A 23421-nucleotide genomic window follows, 5' to 3' on the forward strand; every position below is an offset into this window, starting at 1 on the left:
ACTCAGATCGGGGCTTTTAGGGAATGTGCTTTTTGTGGGGTTCTTATGTATTGTAGGGGAATTTTGGGATACGGGATATTTTGGTGATTTTTTGTGCTTGAGAGATAATTAAATTGGAGGAGTTTACACAGATAATTATCTCTAAGGCACAAAGGATCATGGGATTGAAACCCTTGCATTTTCTGCCTGTGAAACCCCTTGCATGGGAGGTGGCATAACAGCCGTGTATGTGATAATAAAAATAAGTTATAACCCCAAAGCTGAGTGTTGCCCAGTTGCTGTGGATGAGGTGGGAGATTCCTGGATTATTTCACTGTGTTTGGCTGTTCCATTGGATTGTGTTGCTTGTTCCTGAGTATGTCTAGGAGTACCCAGCGGAGGAGAGTCCCTGCTAGGACTAGGGCTCCGCTACATAGATCCTGTAACAAACTCCCCTTTTTACATGAGTTTGCCACAAATTCGTGCATGAGCCGGCTTGCCAGCCTCCTGCCCTGTGACTATGGCCCCTGTAATAGATTCTTTGTGCCTTTTGCACTTGTATGGTTTCACTTTGAACTCTTGAAGCAGCATATCGAACTCCCTAACACCCAAAGCGGTTCAAAGCGGCACTTCGAACACATGGCGGCGGCCTTCTTAAGCCAAACACAATGAGCGGTGCTTGGTCGTCGAGTGTATGGAACTCAAATCGGACACTCGACCGCGCAAACACCGCTAAACACCTGCCTTCCATTAATGTTCAGCTATTCCAATGGGAATCGAAAGGCGTTTGGCAAGAATAAACTACCGAATGAGAGACATAAACTGCTCAGCTATACGTTCGGTATTTTATATGCTACTTCGAATCCCTGAAGTAGACCAACCACACAGCCTTATTTCCTGGAACTCTTTTCGGACAGTAATTCTGTGTGCGGTCGGTTAAAATAAGACCTCCATGGAAATCCCAAACCCCTGAACTGATCTGGTTGATTTTTGAATATGTTGTTCACCCAGATCGGGGCCAGATCGGGGCTATGTAACTTTTATGGTGTTTCCATGAGTTTTTCTGCCTGGAGATAATTGAGTTAAAACAGTATCTGACTTAATTATCTCCCAGGCAGAGGGAGTGATTGTATGTTTGTATATGGGAGTGTCATGCATTTAAACATTGTTGTTATTGGTCTGTGACTTTATACCGTAGTTCCCCACAAGGTCCATATGGGACTACCCCTTGCATGGGGACTTGCATAAAAGGCCAGTTGTGGCTACCATTAAAGTGAGATTTGTTTTACCCCTTCATGAAGTCTTGGCTCAATTGACAATTTTTATTCACAGCTCCAGGAGTTAACTGTCAACTTTTAAATGTTCTGCAATGCAGTAATAGCAAGATATATACAAGGACATTCTGTAAGTGGCTAGGTTTGCCACAGGGGAAAGGGGCAAGTGATTGCCAAATACAAAGGGAAACACATACCCAACAAGGGAAAACCACCACAGCACACATTGGAGACACAAAATACAAAACCAAACCTCCGAACACTCAAGGGACATGGCACCCAGTGGCGATGTCCCGCCACATATCTCCCCCTTGTCCACTCCCAGCAGCCCCAGCCTGACTCACACGGGTCAGCTGGCTGCTGCCCGGAGTGGACACAGTCTTTTAGTGCCATGTCCCCTCCCCAATAGTCCTTGTCCCGACCAGCCCCCTTTGAGTCCTGGGCACGGCCGGCGTTGCACCCTCCCTGGGTACAGGGTGACTTAGACATAAAGTCTCTTTAGCCTGGGGAGCCATCCATCCCAGGCTCTGTTCCACAGGTGGTTTTGCACCCGGGCAGCCCCCACCCAAACAAGGGTGCCCCCCTGGCTTCCCAAGCCCATAACAGCCCCCACCCAAACAAAGGTGCCCACCCAGCCCTTCTGTCACCTGGGTTCCTCCGACTGGCCGAGGATGATGGAAGTTGTCTGCCGGGCTCATCTTGGCTTGGCTTCTGGGAAGGGGAGCCGACTGTGCTCTCCCTCTGGCGCTGTTCGGGATACTGGGGAGGGGGAGAGCCTTCCATCTCCCCCTGGATCTCACTCAGCTGCTGGGGGGTGTAGCGGTTACCCCGTGTAGCAGAGGGGTTTCAACCGCTGGAGGGTGTCCTTTTCCCGATCAGTGAGGAGGATTCTCAGCATCCAGTTGTTTTCCAAGTGAAGGAGCTCTGACCAGAGCTAGTGTGAATAGCTGTATAGCGGTTACCCCCAATAAGAGACAGGACTCTAGATTGAGGGTGAAGTAGAACTGATGTTTAATGACAGGGACTCTGCTTTTATGCAATTCTCCCCTGCAAGGGAGACACCCACAGACAATTAGGCATTCACCAACCAGATAACGGTTACATCCCACATATTCCCTCCCCTCTGCTTGGGAGATAATTGAGGTTCTTACTGTATCTCCTCAATTATCTCCAAGCTAAAACTTATAAATTTGTATGCATTTTTATAACTTTATGGTTTTGTATCACACGTGAATAAAACTTTTATTTTTATGAACCACACAACTTGGGGACAAACATATCAAAAATTCGTACAAATCGGTTCAGGGGTTCCAGAGATATTGGAAAAGTCTCTTTGGACCGACCGCACGCCTGTTTGCATGCCCAAAACAGTTCCACAGATTCAGGCTGTGTGGTCAGTCTATTTCTGCCCTGAAAATTGACAAAGTCCCGTCCGAAGGCGGCGTTCGAATAGTCGAACGCACTTCGACTTCTGTCGAAGCGTCGAGGTAGACTGGGGTTAAACTCCTGCAGTGGTCGTTAGTCGAGTGGCAGTCTATTTCCCCTGAAAAGATGACAAAGTCCCATTCGAACAGGTGTTCGAATCTTCGAACGGGACTTAGTCTCCAGCCGCGGTGTCGAAGTGTAGGGGAAGGTACAGGTACAGACCGCGTTCGACTGCATTAAAATGGCCGCCGCCACGTGTTTGACTGTAATGGCGGCCACTTGGTTGGAGGCCTGCGCCTCTGCGTCTCCGGGGGTCTCCGGGGGTCCTGTACAGCTGCTGGGACCCAGTTCAGGCAACATGGGTGGGCAGAGGCTACCTGCCCTCTGCCCAGAGGCCCGCTCCTCTACACTTAAGGGATCCTGGGTCAACTCTGCCCGGAGGCCCGCGCCTCCACACTCATTTTCTCCTGGGGAAGTAGCAAGCAGAGGCTGGGTGCCCTCTGCTCGGATGCCGGAGCATCCTTAGGGAAAGGGGTAGCGGATACAGTAGCTTCACCTGCTACTTGCTGACCCGACCATACCAGGTATCTGGGCTCAGCTCTAGGGAGAGTCGGAGGAGCCAACTCTTCTACCTGCTGGGTGCCTGTGGCGACCGCAGTCCCAGCCACGACACCCTCCGTACCTGTGGTTATCTTTCCTGATAACTCACACTGCCGCTGGAGAACGAGACCGGTTGTCTCCATTCCCTGGACTTCACACTGCCGCTGGGGAGGAAGGACGGGGCACCTCTCTCCCTGTAACACACCTGGCAGCTGGGGAGAGAGATCAACTGTCTCCTCTCTCAAGGATATACACTGCCGCTGGGGAGGAAGTACGGCACCTTTGGCTCCCTGTGACTCACACTGCTGCTGGTGTTTCTCCCTTGCATGCTCTGCTTTGAACTGCAGTTGCTCTCCTACTATTCTCCTCACAAGCTGCACGTATTTCTTCTGTGGATTGGGTCCGAAGAAAGCCAGCAGACTTTTCAACAAAGCATCAAACTCCTCTTGAGTATAGCTGGGCGCCATGCTTGCTCTGTAGCTGTCCTCCTGGGCTGTAGGAATGATCCCCCCATCTGTTCGGGTAATTTCACATACCCTTGAATTCCGGTTCTCATGTGAATTGGGGTTTCCACAAATTCCTGTTCCTTTCTCTTTATTCATGCCAAATCTGCCGAATGACGTTCTGCTGTGCGGTTCGTATCCCGTCGCTTGCCACCAATTGTAGCGGAGCGGCAGGGGTTAATCCAAGGCCTCTCCGCTGGTACTCAGGGTTCAGCATACAGAAGGCAGGACACACAGCATAACTCCCATTCCCAAGGACCAGACGACACACAGCCTGGGAGTCAACTGACAATTTTTATTCACAGCTCCAGGAGTTAACTGTCAATTGTCAACTTTTAAATGTTCTGCAATGCAGTAATAGCAAGATATATACAAGGACATTCTGTAAGTGGCTAGGTTTGCCACAGGGGACAGGGGCAAGTGATTGCCAAATACAAAGGGAAACACATACCCAACAAGGGAAAACCACCACAGCACACATTGGAGACACAAAATACAAAACCAAACCTCCGAACACTCAAGGGACATGGCACCCAGTGGCGATGTCCCGCCACAGTCACAGACCCCCTATTCTCTCTGATATGTAGATTACTGGTAGGTAGACCACTTGTTGCCTCCTATATGTAGATTGCTGGTTGGTAGACCAACAAACATACTCTTTGATTTATAGATAACTGGTATGTAGACCCCTATATTCTCTCTGATTTGAAGATTACTGACTGAATCTATAGGAAATCTTCAGTTGACTAATTCTGTGATGTTACTTTGTAGGTCGTGGAAAATCCTTCAGGCTGAAGTTACCTGCACTGCTGGCTTTAGCGGGCAGCAAGCAATCCCTCCCACAAGAAGACCCTGATGTGGTTGTTGTGGATTTCACTAAGCAGAGCAACGACTCAATGGCTCTTGAAGAAGTGACTATGACTCCAGTGGACAACTGTGTTGGCTTTCATCCTGAAGACGAGCAGGCACTGATCAGCAGCACAGAGCCTAAAGCGTTCCCAGATGAGGATGGAGATCCAGCAGTGCAATCCTCTCCTCGGACAGACAAAGACCACCTTAACCTGGATATGTCCTTTTCCAACTGTAGCTTGACACGTAGTCGTTCCCGTGAGAGTTTCTACAGCATCCGAAGGGCTTCCTCTGTAGATGATATCGAAGCCATGAAGGTGGATCTGGATAAGAAGTTTCGTGCCCGTAATTCTAGTACAGGTGAGACCATGAACTCTTTCTTAGTTGACCCCAGGTTGGCCCTTTGTATGAACTGTTGGGTGCAATCATTGAGAAGTGAAAATGCTAGCTCCTCCATGAGCGGTGTGTTCCCATGTAAAGGAAGTCTTATGTTACTCTACATTGGTAAACCAAGGCTTGTTCTAATCTTGAGTGTGAGTCCAGACCACAGACAAAGATGTTTTAAAGAGTGAACTCGATGGTCTTGAGTCTATTTTCAAGCTTGTTACTGTGTAACTAACAATGTAATATCCACTGGGTTAATCACTGTTAGACATGTAGCCAATCCCCTCTGAAAAGCCTTTTCCAATGAACTTGTCACAGGCCGGAATAGTGGAAGTATCGGATCAGGTCTATATTGCAAATCAGTCAGTGGTTCTGAGAGCATTCACATCAAGATCTTGAATATTTACGTGATATATGTGAAAGAAAAAAACAAAACATTTTATCTTGGAGGCTTAGCATACACCGCTCTTCTTAATGGGAGAAGGACAACTCCTCACACCTTCTGATCTTCAAAACCTGAGTTACAAACAGTGAAAGTCTTGTTACAAAATAATGATACTGCTGAACATACAGCATGAACCCTTCTATTACCAGACAGCAAACATATCCAATACATCAGTTAGCGTTATACAATGATATTAACCCCTTAAGACCGCAGCCAAATGTACAAGTTGTGATCCAAAAAAACGTAAACAAAACCTGGCATTTGCGCTATATGTCTGTCCAACCATAATTCACCTCTTTCATATTAAATGCACCCCCCATTATTATATATCATTTTATTCAGGGGAAACGGGGCTTTCGTTTAACATCAAATATTTAGGTATGGAACATAATTTAATATGAAAAAAATATTTAAAAATGGGAGAAAATAAGAATTTTTTAAATTTTTTTAGTTCTACGTGACATTCTAACTGTGAATGTCATAATACTGTTTGCTTTTACTGCAATACAATACACACATTTGTATTCAGCGATGTCTCGCGTGTAAAACAGTACCCCCTATGTTCAGGTTTTATGGTGTTTTGGGTAGTTACAGGGTCAAATATAGCGTGTTACATATTTCAGTTTTTTTACATTGAAATTCGCCAGATTGGTTACGTTGCCTTTGAGACCATATGGTAGCCCAGAAATAAGAATTACCCCCATGATGGCATACCATTTGCAAAAGTAGACAACCTAAGGTATTGCAAATTGAGTATGTCCAGTCTTTTTTAGTAGCCACTTGGTCACAAACACTGGCCAAAGTTAGTGTTAATATTTGAAAATGCAAAAAACTAATTTGAACGCAAATTTTGGCCAGTGTTTGTGACTAAGTGGCTACTAAAAAAACTGAACATACCCTATTTGCAATACCCTGGGTTGTCTACTATTGCAAATGGTATGCCATCATGGGGATAATTTTCATTCCTGGGCTACCATACGGTCTCAAAGGCAACCTGGCGAATTTTAATGTGAAAAAACTGAAACGCAAACCTTATATTTGACTCTGTAACTTTTGAAAACACCATAAAACCTGTACATGAGGGGTACTGTTATACTCAGGAGACTTTGCTGAACACAAATATTAGTGTTTCAAAACAGTAAAACGTATCACAACAATTATATCGTCAGTGTAAGTGCCATTTGTGTGTGAAAAATGCAAAAAATGTCACTGTCACTGACGATATCGTCGTTGTAATATATTTTACTGTTTTGAAACACTAATATTTGTTTTCAGCGAAGTCTTCCGAGTAAAACAGTACCCCCCATGTACAGGTTTCATGGTGTCTTGGAAAGTTACAGAGTTAAATATAGTGCTAGACAATGTAATTCCCTGAACTTTTGGCCTGGGTTGGCAGGCAGGTCCTGCAAATTGTAATTAATAAAATGACCTAATTATGTAAAATTATTACATAAATATATGCGTAGAATTATTATATATATATGTGTGTATATATATATGTGTGTATATATATGTATATAATTTTTTTTAATTATTTTTATTGATATATAGGTATATACATAGTGATATATACGTATATACTTATGTATATAGATATATATATTATTTCGTTCTACATGTATTTTGATATCAATATATATATATTAATTTTAAAATACAGTTAGAACGAAATTACGCATGTTTATATATTTTTTATCTATTTTTTTTATTATTTTTTTTATTATTTTTTTATTTATTTTTTTAACGTATTTATATATTTATTTATTTTTATTATATATAAATATATATATAATGAAAATTATATATATATTTAATCAATATCATTGTACGTGTATTTTGATATTAATATATATATATATATAATTATGTATATATTAATATTAAAATACACGTAGACAGTGTATGCATATTTATGTGTATGTGTGTATATGTGTGTATATATATACTTAGATCATATATATAATAAATATATATATGATCTAAGTATATATAATTTATTTTTACACTGTTTTAACATTTTTTTTTCAGACAGCAGGGGGAGTACCTGTCATTACAGGCACTCCCCCTGCTGGCAATGCCTTGGACGGCTATGCCGTCCATGTGATCGCGGGGTCCTCGCAAGGACCTCGCGATCACATGGCCCTGGGCGGCTGAAGAGGACGCAGGGGGACTCCCTGGGCTCCCAGGTAAGTCCCCCATACCGCGATCGCCGGCGTGGGATCGCCGGCGACCGGGTAAGTACATAAGATCGCAGGACGTACTATGACGTCCTGCGGCTTTTAGAGCCACCAAAATAAGGACGTCATAGTACGTCCTGCGGTCTTAAGGGGTTAATATATATATATATATATATATATATATCTGTATCATTAAGGCTTTTAACATGATATTGGCTGCATCACTAAACTCCAAATGGAATGAAACACGAAAATAAAAACTCAGGATTAAGTAGATAATCTCTGACTATCGTAGACTTGGAAAACATCTCTAATTTTATCCTAAATGTCGTTCAGATTTTAATTCAATGCAATTGATTGTTTAGTGAATCACCCGATCCATTCGCACTCACTGACAGTTCACATTGATTGTGTGGGTCCTGATATGACATGCGGGAACTTTTTTCCACAAAGATTCAGATTACTTTTATATTGTTGCTTTGGCTGCTGAGCAGAAATGTGTCAATTTGCCTCCTGTGTCCAGACCTGGAAATAGAAACGGCTGTCCCTGTACAGCACAGAGCTAGGAGGTAGGTTTAGAGAGGGGGTGATACTCGGCATGTAGTAAGTAGGTAGGTTCAGAAAGGGGGTGATACTCGGCATGTAGTAAGTAGGTAGGTTCAGAAAGGGTGTGATACTCAGCATGTAGTTAGTAGGTAGGTTCAGAGAGGGTGTGATACTCAGCATGTAGTAAGTAGGTAGGTTTAGAGAAGGGGTGATACTCGGCATGTAGTAAGTAGGTAGGTTCAGAGAGGGTGTGATACTCAGCATGTAGTAAGTAGGTAGGTTCAGAGAGGGGGTGATACTCGGCATGTAGTAAGTAGGTAGGTTCAGAGAGGGGGTGATACTCAGCATGTAGTAAGTAGGTAGGTTCAGAGAGGGTGTGATACTCAGCATGTAGTAAGTAGGTAGGTTTAGAGAGGGTGTGATACTCAGCATGTAGTAAGTAGGTAGGTTTAGAGAGGGTGTGATACTCAGCATGTAGTAAGTAGGTAGGTTCAGAGAGTGGGTGATACTCAGCATGTAGTAAGTAGGTAGGTTCAGAGAGGGGGTGATACTCAGCATGTAGTAAGTAGGTAGATTCAGAGAGGGGGTGATACTCAGCATGTAGTAAGTAGGTAGGTTCAGAGAGGGGGTGATACTCAGCATGTAGTAAGTAGGTAGGTTCAGAGAGGGTGTGATACTCAGCATGTAGTAAGTAGGTAGGTTCAGAGAGGGTGTGATACTCAGCATGTAGTAAGTAGGTAGGTTTAGAGAGGGTGTGATACTCAGCATGTAGTAAGTAGGTAGGTTTAGAGAGGGTGTGATACTCAGCATGTAGTAAGTAGGTAGGTTCAGAGAGGGTGTGATACTCAGCATGTAGTAAGTAGGTAGGTTCAGAGAGGGTGTGATACTCAGCATGTAGTAAGTAGGTAGATTCAGAGAGGGGGTGATACTCGGCATGTAGTAAGTAGGTAGGTTCAGAGAGGGTGTGATACTCAGCATGTAGTAAGTAGGTAGATTCAGAGAGGGGGTGATACTCAGCATGTAGTAAGTAGGTAGGTTCAGAGATGGTGTGATACTCAGCATGTAGTAAGTAGGTAGGTTCAGAGAGGGTGTGATACTCAGCATGTAGTTAGTAGGTAGGTTCAGAGAGGGTGTGATACTCAGCATGTAGTAAGTAGGTAGGTTTAGAGAGGGGTGATACTCGGCATGTAGTAAGTAGGTAGGTTCAGAGAGGGTGTGATACTCAGCATGTAGTTAGTAGGTAAGTTCAGAGAGGGTGTGATACTCAGCATGTAGTAAGTAGGTAGGTTTAGAGAGGGGTGATACTCGGCATGTAGTAAGTAGGTAGGTTCAGAGAGGGGGTGATACTCAGCATGTAGTAAGTAGGTAGGTTCAGAGAGGGTGTGATACTCAGCATGTAGTTAGTAGGTAGGTTCAGAGAGGGTGTGATACTCAGCATGTAGTTAGTAGGTAGGTTCAGAGAGGGTGTGATACTCAGCATGTAGTAAGTAGGTAGGTTTAGAGAGGGTGTGATACTCGGCATGTAGTAAGTAGGTAGGTTCAGAGAGGGTGTGATACTCAGCATGTAGTAAGTAGGTAGGTTTAGAGAGGGGTGATACTCGGCATGTAGTAAGTAGGTAGGTTCAGAGAGGGGGTGATACTCAGCATGTAGTAAGTAGGTAGGTTCAGAGAGGGGGTGATACTCAGCATGTAGTAAGTAGGTAGGTTCAGAGAGGGTGTGATACTCAGCATGTAGTAAGTAGGTAGGTTCAGAGATGGTGTGATACTCAGCATGTAGTAAGTAGGTAGGTTCAGAGAGGGTGTGATACTCAGCATGTAGTTAGTAGGTAGGTTCAGAGAGGGTGTGATACTCAGCATGTAGTAAGTAGGTAGGTTTAGAGAGGGGTGATACTCGGCATGTAGTAAGTAGGTAGGTTTAGAGAGGGTGTGATACTCAGCATGTAGTAAGTAGGTAGGTTCAGAGAGGGTGTGATACTCAGCATGTAGTAAGTAGGTAGGTTCAGAGAGGGTGTGATACTCAGCATGTAGTAAGTAGGTAGGTTCAGAGAGGGTGTGATACTCAGCATGTAGTTAGTAGGTAGGTTCAGAAAGGGTGTGATACTCAGCATGTAGTAAGTAGGTAGATTCAGAGAGGGGGTGATACTCGGCATGTAGTAAGTAGGTAGGTTCAGAGAGGGTGTGATACTCAGCATGTAGTAAGTAGGTAGATTCAGAGAGGGGGTGATACTCGGCATGTAGTAAGTAGGTAGGTTCAGAGATGGTGTGATACTCAGCATGTAGTAAGTAGGTAGGTTCAGAGAGGGTGTGATACTCAGCATGTAGTTAGTAGGTAGGTTCAGAGAGGGTGTGATACTCAGCATGTAGTAAGTAGGTAGGTTTAGAGAGGGGTGATACTCGGCATGTAGTAAGTAGGTAGGTTCAGAGAGGGGGTGATACTCAGCATGTAGTAAGTAGGTAGGTTCAGAGAGGGTGTGATACTCAGCATGTAGTAAGTAGGTAGGTTCAGAGAGGGTGTGATACTCAGCATGTAGTAAGTAGGTAGGTTCAGAAAGGGTGTGATACTCAGCATGTAGTAAGTAGGTAGGTTCAGAGAGGGTGTGATACTCAGCAGGTAGTAAGGAAGTAGGTTCAGAGAGGGGGTGATACTCAGCATGTAGTAAGGAAGTAGGTTCAGAGAAGGGGTGATACTCAGCATGTAGTTAGGAAGTAGGTTCAGAGAGTAGGTTCAGAGAGGGTGTGATACTCAGCAGGTAGTAAGGAAGTAGGTTCAGAGAGGGGGTGATACTCAGCATGTAGTAAAGAAGTAGGTTCAGAGAGGGTGTGATACTCAGCATGTAGTTAGTAGGTAGGTTCAGAGAGGGTGTGATACTCAGCATGTAGTAAGTAGGTAGGTTTAGAGAGGGGTGATACTCGGCATGTAGTAAGTAGGTAGGTTCAGAGAGGGGGTGATACTCAGCATGTAGTAAGTAGGTAGGTTCAGAGAGGGGGTGATACTCGGCATGTAGTAAGTAGGTAGGTTCAGAGAGGGGGTAATACTCAGCATGTAGTAAGTAGGTAGGTTCAGAGAGGGTGTGATACTCAGCATGTAGTAAGTAGGTAGGTTTAGAGAGGGTGTGATACTCAGCATGTAGTAAGTAGGTAGGTTTAGAGAGGGTGTGATACTCAGCATGTAGTAAGTAGGTAGGTTCAGAGAGGGTGTGATACTCAGCATGTAGTAAGTAGGTTCAGAGAGGTTGTGATACTCAGCATGTAGTAAGTAGGTAGGTTCAGAGAGGGTGTGATAGTCAGCATGTAGTAAGGAAGTAGGTTCAGAGGGGGGTGATACTCAGCATGTAGTAAGTAGGTAGGTTCAGAGAGGGTGTGATACTCAGCATGTAGTAAGTAGGTAGGTTCAGAGAGGGTGTGATACTCAGCATGTACTAAGTAGGTAGGTTTAGAGAGGGGGTGATACTTGGCATGTAGTAAGTAGGTAGGTTCAGAAAGGGGGTGATACTCAGCATGTAGAAAGTAGGTAGGTTCAGAGAGGGTGTGATACTCAGCATGTAGTAAGTAGGTAGGTTCAGAGAGGGTGTGATACTCAGCATGTAGTAAATAGGTAGGTTCAGAGAGGGTGTGATACTCAGCATGTAGTTAGTAGGTAGGTTCAGAGAGGGTGTGATACTCAGCATGTAGTAAGTAGGTAGGTTCAGAGAGGGTGTGATACTCAGCAGGTAGTAAGGAAGTAGGTTCAGAGAGGGGGTGATACTCGGCATGTACTAACGAGGTAGGTTCAGAGAGGGGGTGATACTCGGCATGTAGTAAGTAGGTAGGTTCAGAGAGGGGGTGATACTCAGCAGTTATTAAGGAAGTGGATTCAGAGAGGGGTGATACTCAGCAGGTAGTAAGGAAGTAGGTTCAGAGAGGGGGTGATACTCAGCATGTAGTAAGGAAGTAGGTTCAGAGAGGGTGTGATACTCAGCATGCAGTAAGGAAGTAGGTTCAGAGAGGGGTGATACTCAGCATGTAGTAAGGAAGTAGGTTCAGAGAGGGGTGATAATCAGCATGCAGTAAGGAAGTAGGTTCAGAGAGGGGTGATACTCAGCATGTAGTAAGGAAGTAGGTTCAGAGAGGGGGTGATACTCAGCATGTAGTAAGTAGGAAGGTTCAGAGAGGGGGTGATACTCGGCATGTACTAACGAGGTAGGTTCAGAGAGGGGGTGATACTCGGCATGTAGTAAGTAGGTAGGTTCAGAGAGGGGGTGATACTCAGCAGTTATTAAGGAAGTGGATTCAGAGAGGGGTGATACTCAGCATGTAGTAAGGAAGTAGGTTCAGAGAGGGGGTGATACTCAGCATGTAGTTAGGAAGTAGGCTCAGAGAGAGGTGATACTCAGCATGTAGTAAGTAGGTAGGTTCAGAGAGGGGGTGATTCTCAGCATGTAGTAAGGAAGTAGGTTCAGAGAGGGGTGATACTCAGCATGTAGTAAGGAAGTAGGTTCAGAGAGGGTGTGATACTCAGCATGTAGTAAGTAGGTAGGTTCAGAGAGGGTGTGATACTCAGCATGTAGTAAGTAGGTAGATTCAGAGAGGGGGTGATACTCAGCATGTAGTAAGTAGGTAGGTTCAGAGAGGGGGTGATACTCGGCATGTAGTAAGTAGGTAGGTTCAGAGAGGGTGTGATACTCAGCATGTAGTAAGTAGGTAGGTTCAGAGAGGGGGTGATACTCGGCATGTAGTAAGTAGGTAGGTTTAGAGAGGGTGTGATACTCAGCATGTAGTAAGTAGGTAGGTTCAGAGAGGGTGTGATACTCAGCATGTAGTAAGTAGGTAGGTTCAGAGAGGGGGTGATACTCGGCATGTAGTAAGGAAATAGGTTCAGAGAGGGTGTGATACTCAGCATGTAGTAAGTAGGTAGGTTCAGAGAGTGTGTGATACTCGTCATGTAGTAAGGAAGTAGGTTCAGAGAGGGGGTGATACTCGGCATGTAGTAAGTAGGTAGGTTCAGAGAGTGGTGATACTCAGCATGTAGTAAGTAGGTAGGTTCACAGAGGGTGTGATACTCAACATGTAGTAAGGAGGTAGGTTCAGAGAGGGGATGATACTCGTCATGTAGTAAGGAAGTAGGTTCAGAGAGTAGGTTCAGAGAGGGGTGATACTCGGCATGTAGTAAGTAGGTAGGTTCAGAGAGGGGTGATACTCAACATGTAGTAAGTAGGTAGGTTCAGAGAGGGGGTGATACTCGGCATGTAGTAAGGAGGTTGGTTCAGAGAGGGGGTGATACTCAGCAGGTAGTAATGAAGTAGGTTCAGAGAGGGGTGATACTCAGCATGTAGTAAGGAAGTAGGTTCAGAGGGGGGTGATAGTCAGCATGTAGTAAGGAAGTAGGTTCAGAGAGGGGGTGATACTCAGCATGTAGTTAGGAAGTAGGTTCAGAGAGTAGGTTCAGAGAGGGGTGATACTCAGCAGGTAGTAAGGAAGTAGGTACAGAGAGGGGTGATACTCAGCATGTAGTAAGGAAGTAGGTTCAGAGAGGGGTGATACTCAGCATGTAGTAAGGAAGTAGGTTCAGAGAGGGGGTGATACTCAGCATCTAGTAAGTAGGTCGGTTCAGAGAGGGTGTGATACTCGGCATGTAGTAACGAGGTAGGTTCAGAGAGGGGGTGATACTCGGCATGTAGTAAGTAGGTAAGTTCAGAGAGGGTGTGATACTCAGCATGTAGTAAGTAGGTAGGTTCAGAGAGAGGTGATACTCAGCATGTACTAAATAAGTAGGTTCAGAGAGGGTGTGATACTCAGCATGTAGTAAGTAGGTAGGTTCACAGAGGGGGTGATACTCAACATGTAGTAAGGAGGTAGGTTCAGAGAGGAGGTGATACTCGGCATGTAGTAAGGAAATAGGTTCAGAGAGGGGTGATACTCAGCATGTAGTAAGGAAGTAGATTCAGAGAGGGTGTGATACTCAGCATGTAGTTAGGAAGTAGGTTCAGAGAGTAGGTCCATAGAGGGGTGATTCTCAGCATGTAGTAAGGAAGTAGGTTCAGAGAGAGGTGATACTCAGCATGTAGTAAGTAGGTAGGTTCAGAGAGGGGGTGATTCTCAGCATGTAGTAAGTAGGTAGGTTCAGAGAGGGGGTGATACTCAGCATGTAGTAAGTAGGTAGGTTCAGAAAGAGGGTGATACTCAGCATGTAGTAAGTAGGTAGGTTTAGAGAGGGGGTGATACTCAGCATGTAGTAAGTAGGTAGGTTCACAGAGGGGGTGATACTCAACATGTAGTAAGGAGGTAGGTTCAGAGAGGAGGTGATACTCGGCATGTAGTAAGGAAATAGGTTCAGAGAGGGTGTGATACTCAGCAGGTAGTAAGGAAGTAGGTTCAGAGAGGGGGTGATACTCAGCATGTAGTAAGGAAGTAGGTTCAGAGAAGGGGTGATACTCAGCATGTAGTTAGGAAGTAGGTTCAGAGAGTAAGTTCAGAGAGGGTGTGATACTCAGCAGGTAGTAAGGAAGTAGGTTCAGAGAGGGGGTGATACTCAGCATGTAGTAAGGAAGTAGGTTCAGAGAGGGGTGATACTCAGCATGTAGTAAGGAAGTAGGTTCAGAGAGGGGTGATAATCAGCATGCAGTAAGGAAGTAGGTTCAGAGAGGGGTGATACTCAGCATGTAGTAAGGAAGTAGGTTCAGAGAGGGGGTGATACTCAGCATGTAGTAAGGAAGGTTCAGAGAGGGGGTGATACTCGGCATGTACTATCGAGGTAGGTTCAGAGAGGGGGTGATACTCAGCATGTAGTAAGTAGGTAGGTTGATACTCAGGGGGTGATACTCAGCAGTTATTAAGGAAGTGGATTCAGAGAGGGGTGATACTCAGCAGTCATTAAGGAAGTGGATTCAGAGAGGGGTGATACTCAGCATGTAGTAAGGAAGTAGGTTCAGAGAGGGGGTGATACTCAGCATGTAGTAAGGAAGTAGGTTCAGAGAGGGGGTGATACTCAGCATGTACTAACGAGGTAGGTTCAGAGAGGGGGTGATACTCGGCATGTAGTAAGTAGGTAAGTTCAGAGAGGGTGTGATACTCAGCATGTAGTAAGTAGGTAGGTTCAGAGAGAGGTGATACTCAGCATGTAGTAAGAAAGTAGGTTCAGAGAGGGTGTGATACTCAGCATGTAGTAAGTAGGTAGGTTCACAGAGGGGGTGATACTCAACATGTAGTAAGGAGGTAGGTTCAGAGAGGAGGTGATACTCGGCATGTAGTAAGGAAATAGGTTCAGAGAGGGGTGATACTCAGCATGTAGTAAGGAAGTAGGTTCAGAGAGGGTGTGATACTCAGCATGTAGTTAGGAAGTAGGTTCAGAGAGTAGTTTCAGAGAGGGGTGATACTCAACATGTAGTAAGGAAGTAGGTTCAGAGAGAGGTGATACTTAGCATGTAGTAAGTAGGTAGGTTCAGAGAGGGGGTGATTCTCAGCATGTAGTAAGTAGGTAGGTTCAGAGAGGGGGTGACACTCAGCATGTAGTAAGTAGGTAGGTTCAGAAAGAGGGTGATACTCAGCATGTAGTAAGTAGGTAGTTTTAGAGAGGGGGTGATACTCAGCATGTAGTTAGGAAGTAGGTTCAGAGAGTAGGTTCAGAGAGGGGTGATACTCAGCATGTAGTAAGGAAGTAGGTTCAGAGAGAGGTGATACTCAGCATGTAGTAAGTAGGTAGGTTCAGAGAGGGGGTGATTCTCAGCATGTAGTAAGTAGGTAGGTTCAGAGAGGGGTGACACTCAGCATGTAGTAAGTAGGTAGGTTCAGAAAGAGGGTGATACTCAGCATGTAGTAAGTAGGTAGTTTTAGAGAGGGGGTGATACTCAGCATGTAGTAAGGAAGTAGGTTCAAAGAGGGGTGTTAATCAGCATGCAGTAAGGAAGTAGGTTCAGAGAGGGGTGATACTCAGCATGTAGTAAGGAAGTAGGTTCAGAGAGGGGGTGATACTCAGCATGTAGTAAGGAAGTAGATTCAGAGAGGGGGTGATACTCGGCATGTACTAACGAGGTAGGTTCAGAGAGGGCGTGATAATCGGCATGTAGTAAGTAGGTAGGTTGATACTCAGGGGGTGATACTCAGCAGTTATTAAGGAAGTGGATTCAGAGAGGGGTGATACTCAGCAGTTATTAAGGAAGTGGATTCAGAGAGGGGGTGATACTCAGCATGTAGTAAGGAAGTAGGTTCAGAGAGGGGGTGATACTCAGCATGTAGTAAGGAAGTAGGTTCAGAGAGGGGGTGATACTCAGCATGTAGTAAGGAAGTAGGTTCAGAGAGGGGGTGATACTCAGCATGTAGTAAGGAAGGTTCAGAGAGGGGATGATACTCGGCATGTACTAACGAGGTAGGTTCAGAGAGGGCGTGATACTCGGCATGTAGTAAGTAGGTAGGTTGATACTCAGGGGGTGATACTCAGCAGTTATTAAGGAAGTGGATTCAGAGAGGGGTGATACTCAGCAGTTATTAAGGAAGTGGATTCAGAGAGGGGGTGATACTCAGCATGTAGTAAGGAAGTAGGTTCAGAGAGGGGGTGATACTCAGCATGTAGTAAGGAAGTAGGTTCAGAGAGGGGGGGATACTCAGCATGTAGTAAGGAAGTAGGTTCAGAGAGGGGGTGATACTCAGCATGTAGTAATGAAGGTTCAGAGAGGTGGGGTGATACTCGGCATGTACTAACGAGGTAGGTTCAGAGAGGGGGTGATACTCGGCATGTAGTAAGTAGGTAAGTTCAGAGAGGGTGTGATACTCAGCATGTAGTAAGTAGGTAGGTTCAGAGAGAGGTGATACTCAGCATGTAGTAAGGAAGTAGGTTCAGAGAGGGTGTGATACTCAGCATGTAGTAAGTAGGTAGGTTCACAGAGGGGGTGATACTCAACATGTAGTAAGGAGGTAGGTTCAGAGAGGAGGTGATACTCGGCATGTAGTAAGGAAATAGGTTCAGAGAGGGGTGATACTCAGCATGTAGTAAGGAAGTAGGTTTAGAGAGGGGGTGATACTCAGCATGTAGTAAGGAAGTAGGTTCAGAGAGGGTGTGATACTCAGCATGTAGTAAGTAGGTAGGTTCACAGAGGGGGTGATACTCAACATGTAGTAAGGAGGTAGGTTCAGAGAGGAGGTGATACTCGGCATGTAGTAAGGAAATAGGTTCAGAGAGGGGGTGATACTCAGCATGTAGTTAGGAAGTAGGTTCAGAGAGTAGGTTCATAGAGGGGTGATTCTCAGCATGTAGTAAGGAAGTAGGTTCAGAGAGAGGTGATACTCAGCATGTAGTAAGTAGGTAGGTTCAGAGAGGGGGTGATTCTCAGCATGTAGTAAGTAGGTAGGTTCTGAGAGGGGGTGATACTCAGCATGTAGTAAGTAGGTAGGTTCAGAAAGAGGGTGATACTCAGCATGTAGTAAGTAGGTAGGTTTAGAGAGGGGGTGATACTCAGCATGTAGTAAGTAGGTAGGTTCACAGAGGGGGTGATACTCAACATGTAGTAAGGAGGTAGGTTCAGAGAGGAGGTGATACTCGGCATGTAGTAAGGAAATAGGTTCAGAGAGGGTGTGATACTCAGCAGGTAGTAAGGAAGTAGGTTCAGAGAGGGGGTGATACTCAGCATGTAGTAAGGAAGTAGGTTCAGAGAAGGGGTGATACTCAGCATGTAGTTAGGAAGTAGGTTCAGAGAGTAAGTTCAGAGAGGGTGTGATACTCAGCAGGTAGTAAGGAAGTAGGTTCAGAGAGGGGGTGATACTCAGCATGTAGTAAGGAAGTAGGTTCAGAGAGGGGTGATACTCAGCATGTAGTAAGGAAGTAGGTTCAGAGAGGGGTGTTAATCAGCATGCAGTAAGGAAGTAGGTTCAGAGAGGGGTGATACTCAGCATGTAGTAAGGAAGTAGGTTCAGAGAGGGGGTGATACTCAGCATGTAGTAAGGAAGGTTCATAGAGGGGGTGATACTCGGCATGTACTAACGAGGTAGGTTCAGAGAGGGGGTGATACTCGGCATGTAGTAAGTAGGTAGGTTGATACTCAGGGGGTGATACTCAGCATGTAGTTAGGAAGTAGGTTCAGAGAGTAGGTTCAGAGAGGGGTGATACTCAGCATGTAGTAAGGAAGTAGGTTCAGAGAGAGGTGATACTCAGCATGTAGTAAGTAGGTAGGTTCAGAGAGGGGGTGATTCTCAGCATGTAGTAAGTAGGTAGGTTCAGAGAGGGGGTGATACTCAGCATGTAGTAAGTAGGTAGGTTCAGAAATAGGGTGATACTCAGCATGTAGTAAGTAGGTAGGTTCAGAGAGGGGGTGATACTCAGCATGTAGTAAGTAGGTAGGTTTAGAGAGGGGGTGATACTCAGCATGTAGTAAGTAGGAAGGTTCAGAGAGGGGGTGATACTCGGCATGTAGTAAGGAAATAGGTTCAGAGAGGGGTGATACTCAGCATGTAGTAAGGAAGTAGGTTCAGAGAGGGGGTGATACTCAGCAGGTAGTTAGGAAGTAGGTTCAGAGAGTAGGTTCAGAGAGGGTGTGATACTCAGCAGTTATTAAGGAAGTGGATTCAGAGAGGGGTGAAACTCAGCATGTAGTAAGGAAGTAGGTTCAGAGAGGGGGTGATACTTAGCATGTAGTAAGGAAGGTTCAGAGAGGGGGTGATACTCAGCATGCAGTAAGGAGGTAGGTTCAGAGAGGGGTGATACTCAGCATGTAGTAAGGAAGTAGGTTCAGAGAGGGGTGATACTCAGCATGTAGTAAGGAAGTAGGTTCAGAGAGGGGTGATACTCAGCATGTAGTAAGGAAGTAGATTCAGAGAGGGGGTGATACTCGGCATGTAGTAAGGAAGTAGATTCAGAGAGGGGGTGATACTCAGCATGTAGTAAGTAGGTAGGTTCAGAGAGTAGGTTCAGAGAGGGGTGATACTCAGCAGTTATTAAGGAAGTGGATTCAGAGAGGGGTGAAACTCAGCATGTAGTAAGGAAGTAGGTTCAGAGAGGGGTGATACTCAGCATGTAGTAAGGAAGTAGGTTCAGAGAGGGGTGATACTCAGCATGTAGTAAGGAAGTAGGTTCAGAGAGGGGTGATAATCAGCATGCAGTAAGGAAGTAGGTTCAGAGAGGGGTGATACTCAGCATGTAGTAAGGAAGTAGGTTCAGAGAGGGGGTGATACTCAGCATGTAGTAAGGAAGGTTCAGAGAGGGGGTGATACTCGGCATGTACTAACGAGGTACGTTCAGAGAGGGGGTGATACTCGGCATGTAGTAAGTAGGTAGGTTGATACTCAGGGGGTGATACTCAGCATGTAGTTAGGAAGTAGGTTCAGAGAGTAGGTTCAGAGAGGGGTGATACTCAGCATGTAGTAAGGAAGTAGGTTCAGAGAGAGGTGATACTCAGCATGTAGTAAGTAGGTAGGTTCAGAGAGAGGTGATACTCAGCATGTAGTAAGTAGGTAGGTTCAGAGAGGGGGTGATACTCAGCATGTAGTAAGTAGGAAGGTTCAGAGAGGGGGTGATACTCGGCATGTAGTAAGGAAATAGGTTCAGAGAGGGTGTGATACTCAGCAGGTAGTAAGGAAGTAGGTTCAGAGAGTAGGTTCAGAGAGGGTGTGATACTCACCATGTAGTAAGTAGGAAGGTTCAGAGAGGGGGTGATACTCGGCATGTACTAACGAGGTAGGTTCAGAGAGGGGGTGATACTCGGCATGTAGTAAGTAGGTAGGTTCAGAGAGGGGGTGATACTCAGCAGTTATTAAGGAAGTGGATTCAGAGAGGGGTGAAACTCAGCATGTAGTAAGGAAGTAGGTTCAGAGAGGGGGTGATACTCAGCATGTAGTAAGGAAGGTTCAGAGAGGGGGTGATACTCAGCATGCAGTAAAGAGGTAGGTTCAGAGAGGGGTGATTCTCAGCATGTAGTAAGGAATTAGGTTCAGAGAGGGGGTGATACTCGGCATGTAGTAAGGAAGTAGATTCAGAGAGGGGGTGATACTCGGCATGTAGTAAGTAGGTAGGTTCAGAGAGTAGGTTCAGAGAGGGGTGATACTCAGCAGTTATTAAGGAAGTGGATTCAGAGAGGGGTGAAACTCAGCATGTAGTAAGGAAGTAGGTTCAGAGAGGGGTGATACTCAGAATGTAGTAAGGAAGTAGATTCAGAGAGGGGGTGATACTCGGCATGTAGTAAGGAAGTAGATTCAGAGAGGGGGTGATACTCGGCATGTAGTAAGTAGGTAGGTTCAGAGAGTAGGTTCAGAGAGGGGTGATACTCAGCAGTTATTAAGGAAGTGGATTCAGAGAGGGGTGAAACTCAGCATGTAGTAAGGAAGTAGGTTCAGAGAGGGGTGATACTCAGCATGTAGTAAGGAAGTAGGTTCAGAGAGGGGTGATACTCAGCATGTAGTAAGGAAGTAGATTCAGAGAGGGGGTGATACTCGGCATGTAGTAAGGAAGTAGATTCAGAGAGGGGGTGATACTCGGCATGTAGTAAGTAGGTAGGTTCAGAGAGTAGGTTCAGAGAGGGGTGATACTCAGCAGTTATTAAGGAAGTGGATTCAGAGAGGGGTGATACTCAGCATGTAGTAAGGAAGTAGGTTCAGAGAGTAGGTTCAGAGAAGGGTGATAGTCATCATGTAGTAAGGAAGTAGGTTCAGAGAGAGTTGATACTCAGCATGTAGTAAGTAGATAGGTTCAGAGAGGGGGTGATTCTCAGCATGTAGTAAGTAGGTAGGTTCAGAAAGAGGGTGATACTCAGCATGTAGTAAGTAGGTAGTTTTAGAGAGGGTGTGATACTCACCATGTAGTTAGGAAGTAGGTTCAGAGAGTAGGTTCAGAGAGGGGTGATACTCAGCATGTAGTAAGGAAGTAGGTTCAGAGAGAGGTGATACTCAGCATGTAGTAAGTAGGTAGGTTCAGAGAGGGGGTGATACTCAGCATGTAGTAAGGAAGGTTCAGAGAGGGGGTGATACTCGGCATGTACTAACGAGGTAGGTTCAGAGAGGGGGTGATACTCGGCGTGTAGTAAGTAGGTAGGTTCAGAGAAGGGGTGATACTCAGCAGTTATTAAGGAAGTGGATTCAGAGAGGGGTGATACTCAGCATGTAGTAAGGAAGTAGGTTCAGAGAGTAGGTTCAGAGAGGGGTGATACTCAGCATGTAGTAAGGAAGTAGGTTCAGAGAGAGGTGATACTCAGCATGTAGTAAGTAGATAGGTTCAGAGAGGGGGTGATACTCAGCATGTAGTAAGTAGGTAGTTTTAGAGAGGGTGTAATACTCAGCATGTAGTTAGGAAGTAGGTTCAGAGAGAGGTGATACTCAGCATGTAGTAAGTAGGTAGGTTCAGAGAGGGGGTGATACTCAGCATGTAGTAAGTAGGTAGGTTCAGAAAGAGTGTGATACTCAGCATGTAGTAAGTAGGTAGGTTCAGAGAGGGGGTGATACTCAGCATGTAGTAAGGAAGTAGGTTCAGAGAGAGCTGATACTCAGCATGTAGTAAGTAGGTAGGTTCAGAGAGGGGGTGATACTCAGCATGTAGTAAGTAGGTAGGTTCAGAAAGAGTGTGATACTCAGCATGTAGTAAGTAGGTAGGTTCAGAGAGGGGGTGATACTCAGCATGTAGTAAGTAGGAAGGTTCAGAGAGGGGGTGATACTCGGCATGTAGTAAGGAAATAGGTTCAGAGAGGGTGTGATACTCAGCAGGTAGTAAGGAAGTAGGTTCAGAGAGGGGGTAATACTCAGCATGTAGTAAGGAAGTAGGTTCAGAGAAGGGGTGATACTCAGCATGTAGTTAGGAAGTAGGTTCAGAGAGTAGGTTCAGAGAAGGTGTGATACTCACCATGTAGTAAGTAGGTAGGTTCAGAGAGGGGGTGATACTCAGCATGTAGTAAGTAGGTAGGTTCAGAGAGAGGTGATACTCAGCATGTAGTAAGGAAGTAGGTTCAGAGAGGGGGTGTTACTCAACATGTAGTAAGTAGGTAGGTTCAGAGAGGGGGTGTTACTCAGCATGTAGTAAGTAGGTAGGTTCAGAGAGGGGTGATACTCAGAAGGTAGTAAGGAAGTAGGTTCAGAGAGGGTGTGATACTCAGCATGTAGTAAGTAGGTAGGTTCAGAGAGGGGGTGATACTCAGCATGTAGTAAGTAGGTAGGTTCAGAGAGGGGGTGATACTCAGCATGTAGTAAGTAGGTAGGTTCAGAGAGGGGGTGATACTCAGCATGTAGTAAGGAAGTAGGTTCAGAAAGAGGGGGTGATGTTCAGAGGGGGTATAGAGGTAGGTACAGAGAGAGGATGATTGTGACGGACCCTCCGTCAATCGAGGCTCCTAGTGCTTATCAAGGACCATCAGCACCGCACCAGACACCATAAGCACTGTAGACCCCACGAACCGCCGCAGCTTGGTTGGGGTCTCGCCGTCTCCTACCCACCCTGGACCTACGTCAAGGCTCCAGGTTCCAGTGGGTGAACCTCTCTTCCTTCAGAGAGCAAAGCAGGAACAGCTCTTAGAAGAGCTAGTGATTAGAACCCAGGGGAGTATACAGAGTATAGCCATCCCCAGTGTGATTATAGCAGTTCCCTACAACATGAGACAAGGCTGCGAGTTAAGGGTAAGAAGGTCTGATGGTTTATTGAACAGCTTGAGTTTTTCTACAGTTTTTCGGCAAAGGTGACGCCCGGGTGGGGGTGATGCTCAGTAGTTAGTAAGGAGGTAGGATCAGAGTGGGGGTGATGCTCAGTAGTTAGTATGGAGGTAGGATCAGAGTGGGGGTGATGCTCAGTAGTTAGTAAGGAGGTAGGATCAGAGTGGGGGTGATGCTCAGTAGTTAGTAAGGAGGTAGGATCAGAGTGGGGGTGATGCTCAGTAGTTAGTAAGGAGGTAGGATCAGAGTGGGGGTGATGCTCAGGAGTTAGTATGGGGGTAGGATCAGAGTGGGGTGATGCTCAGTAGTTAGTAAGGAGGTAGGATCAGAATGGGGTGATGCTCAGTAATTAGTAAGGAGGTAGGATCAGAGTGGGGGTGATGCTCAGTAATTAGTATGGAGGTAGGATCAGAGTGGGGGTGATGCTCAGTAGTTAGTAAGGAGGTAGGATCAGAGTGGGGGTGATGCTCAGTAGTTAGTAAGGAGGTAGGATCAGAGTGGGGGTGATGCTCAGTAGTTTGTATGGGGGTAGGATCAGAGTGGGGGTGATACTCAGTAATTAGTAAGGAGGTAGCATCAGAGTGGGGGTGATGCTCAGTAATTAGTATGGAGGTAGGATCAGAGTGGGGGTGATGCTCAGGAGTTAGTAT

At 45.5% G+C, this 23421-nt stretch overlaps 1 protein-coding gene across 1 annotated transcript in view; it reads left to right on the forward strand.

Annotated features, from left to right (window-relative positions):
• Positions 1 to 23421, forward strand: part of KCNH2 (potassium voltage-gated channel subfamily H member 2) — a 347866-nt gene that overhangs the window by 116454 nt on the left and 207991 nt on the right. The window contains exon 4 of the mRNA XM_063452917.1: positions 4553 to 4990. Within this exon, the coding sequence (XP_063308987.1) occupies positions 4553 to 4990 (438 nt within the window). The remainder of the gene's footprint in view (positions 1 to 4552; positions 4991 to 23421) is intronic.

The sequence above is a fragment of the Pelobates fuscus genome, chromosome 4 (genome assembly GCF_036172605.1).
Source record: "Pelobates fuscus isolate aPelFus1 chromosome 4, aPelFus1.pri, whole genome shotgun sequence".
Taxonomy (NCBI): Eukaryota; Metazoa; Chordata; class Amphibia; order Anura; family Pelobatidae; genus Pelobates; species Pelobates fuscus.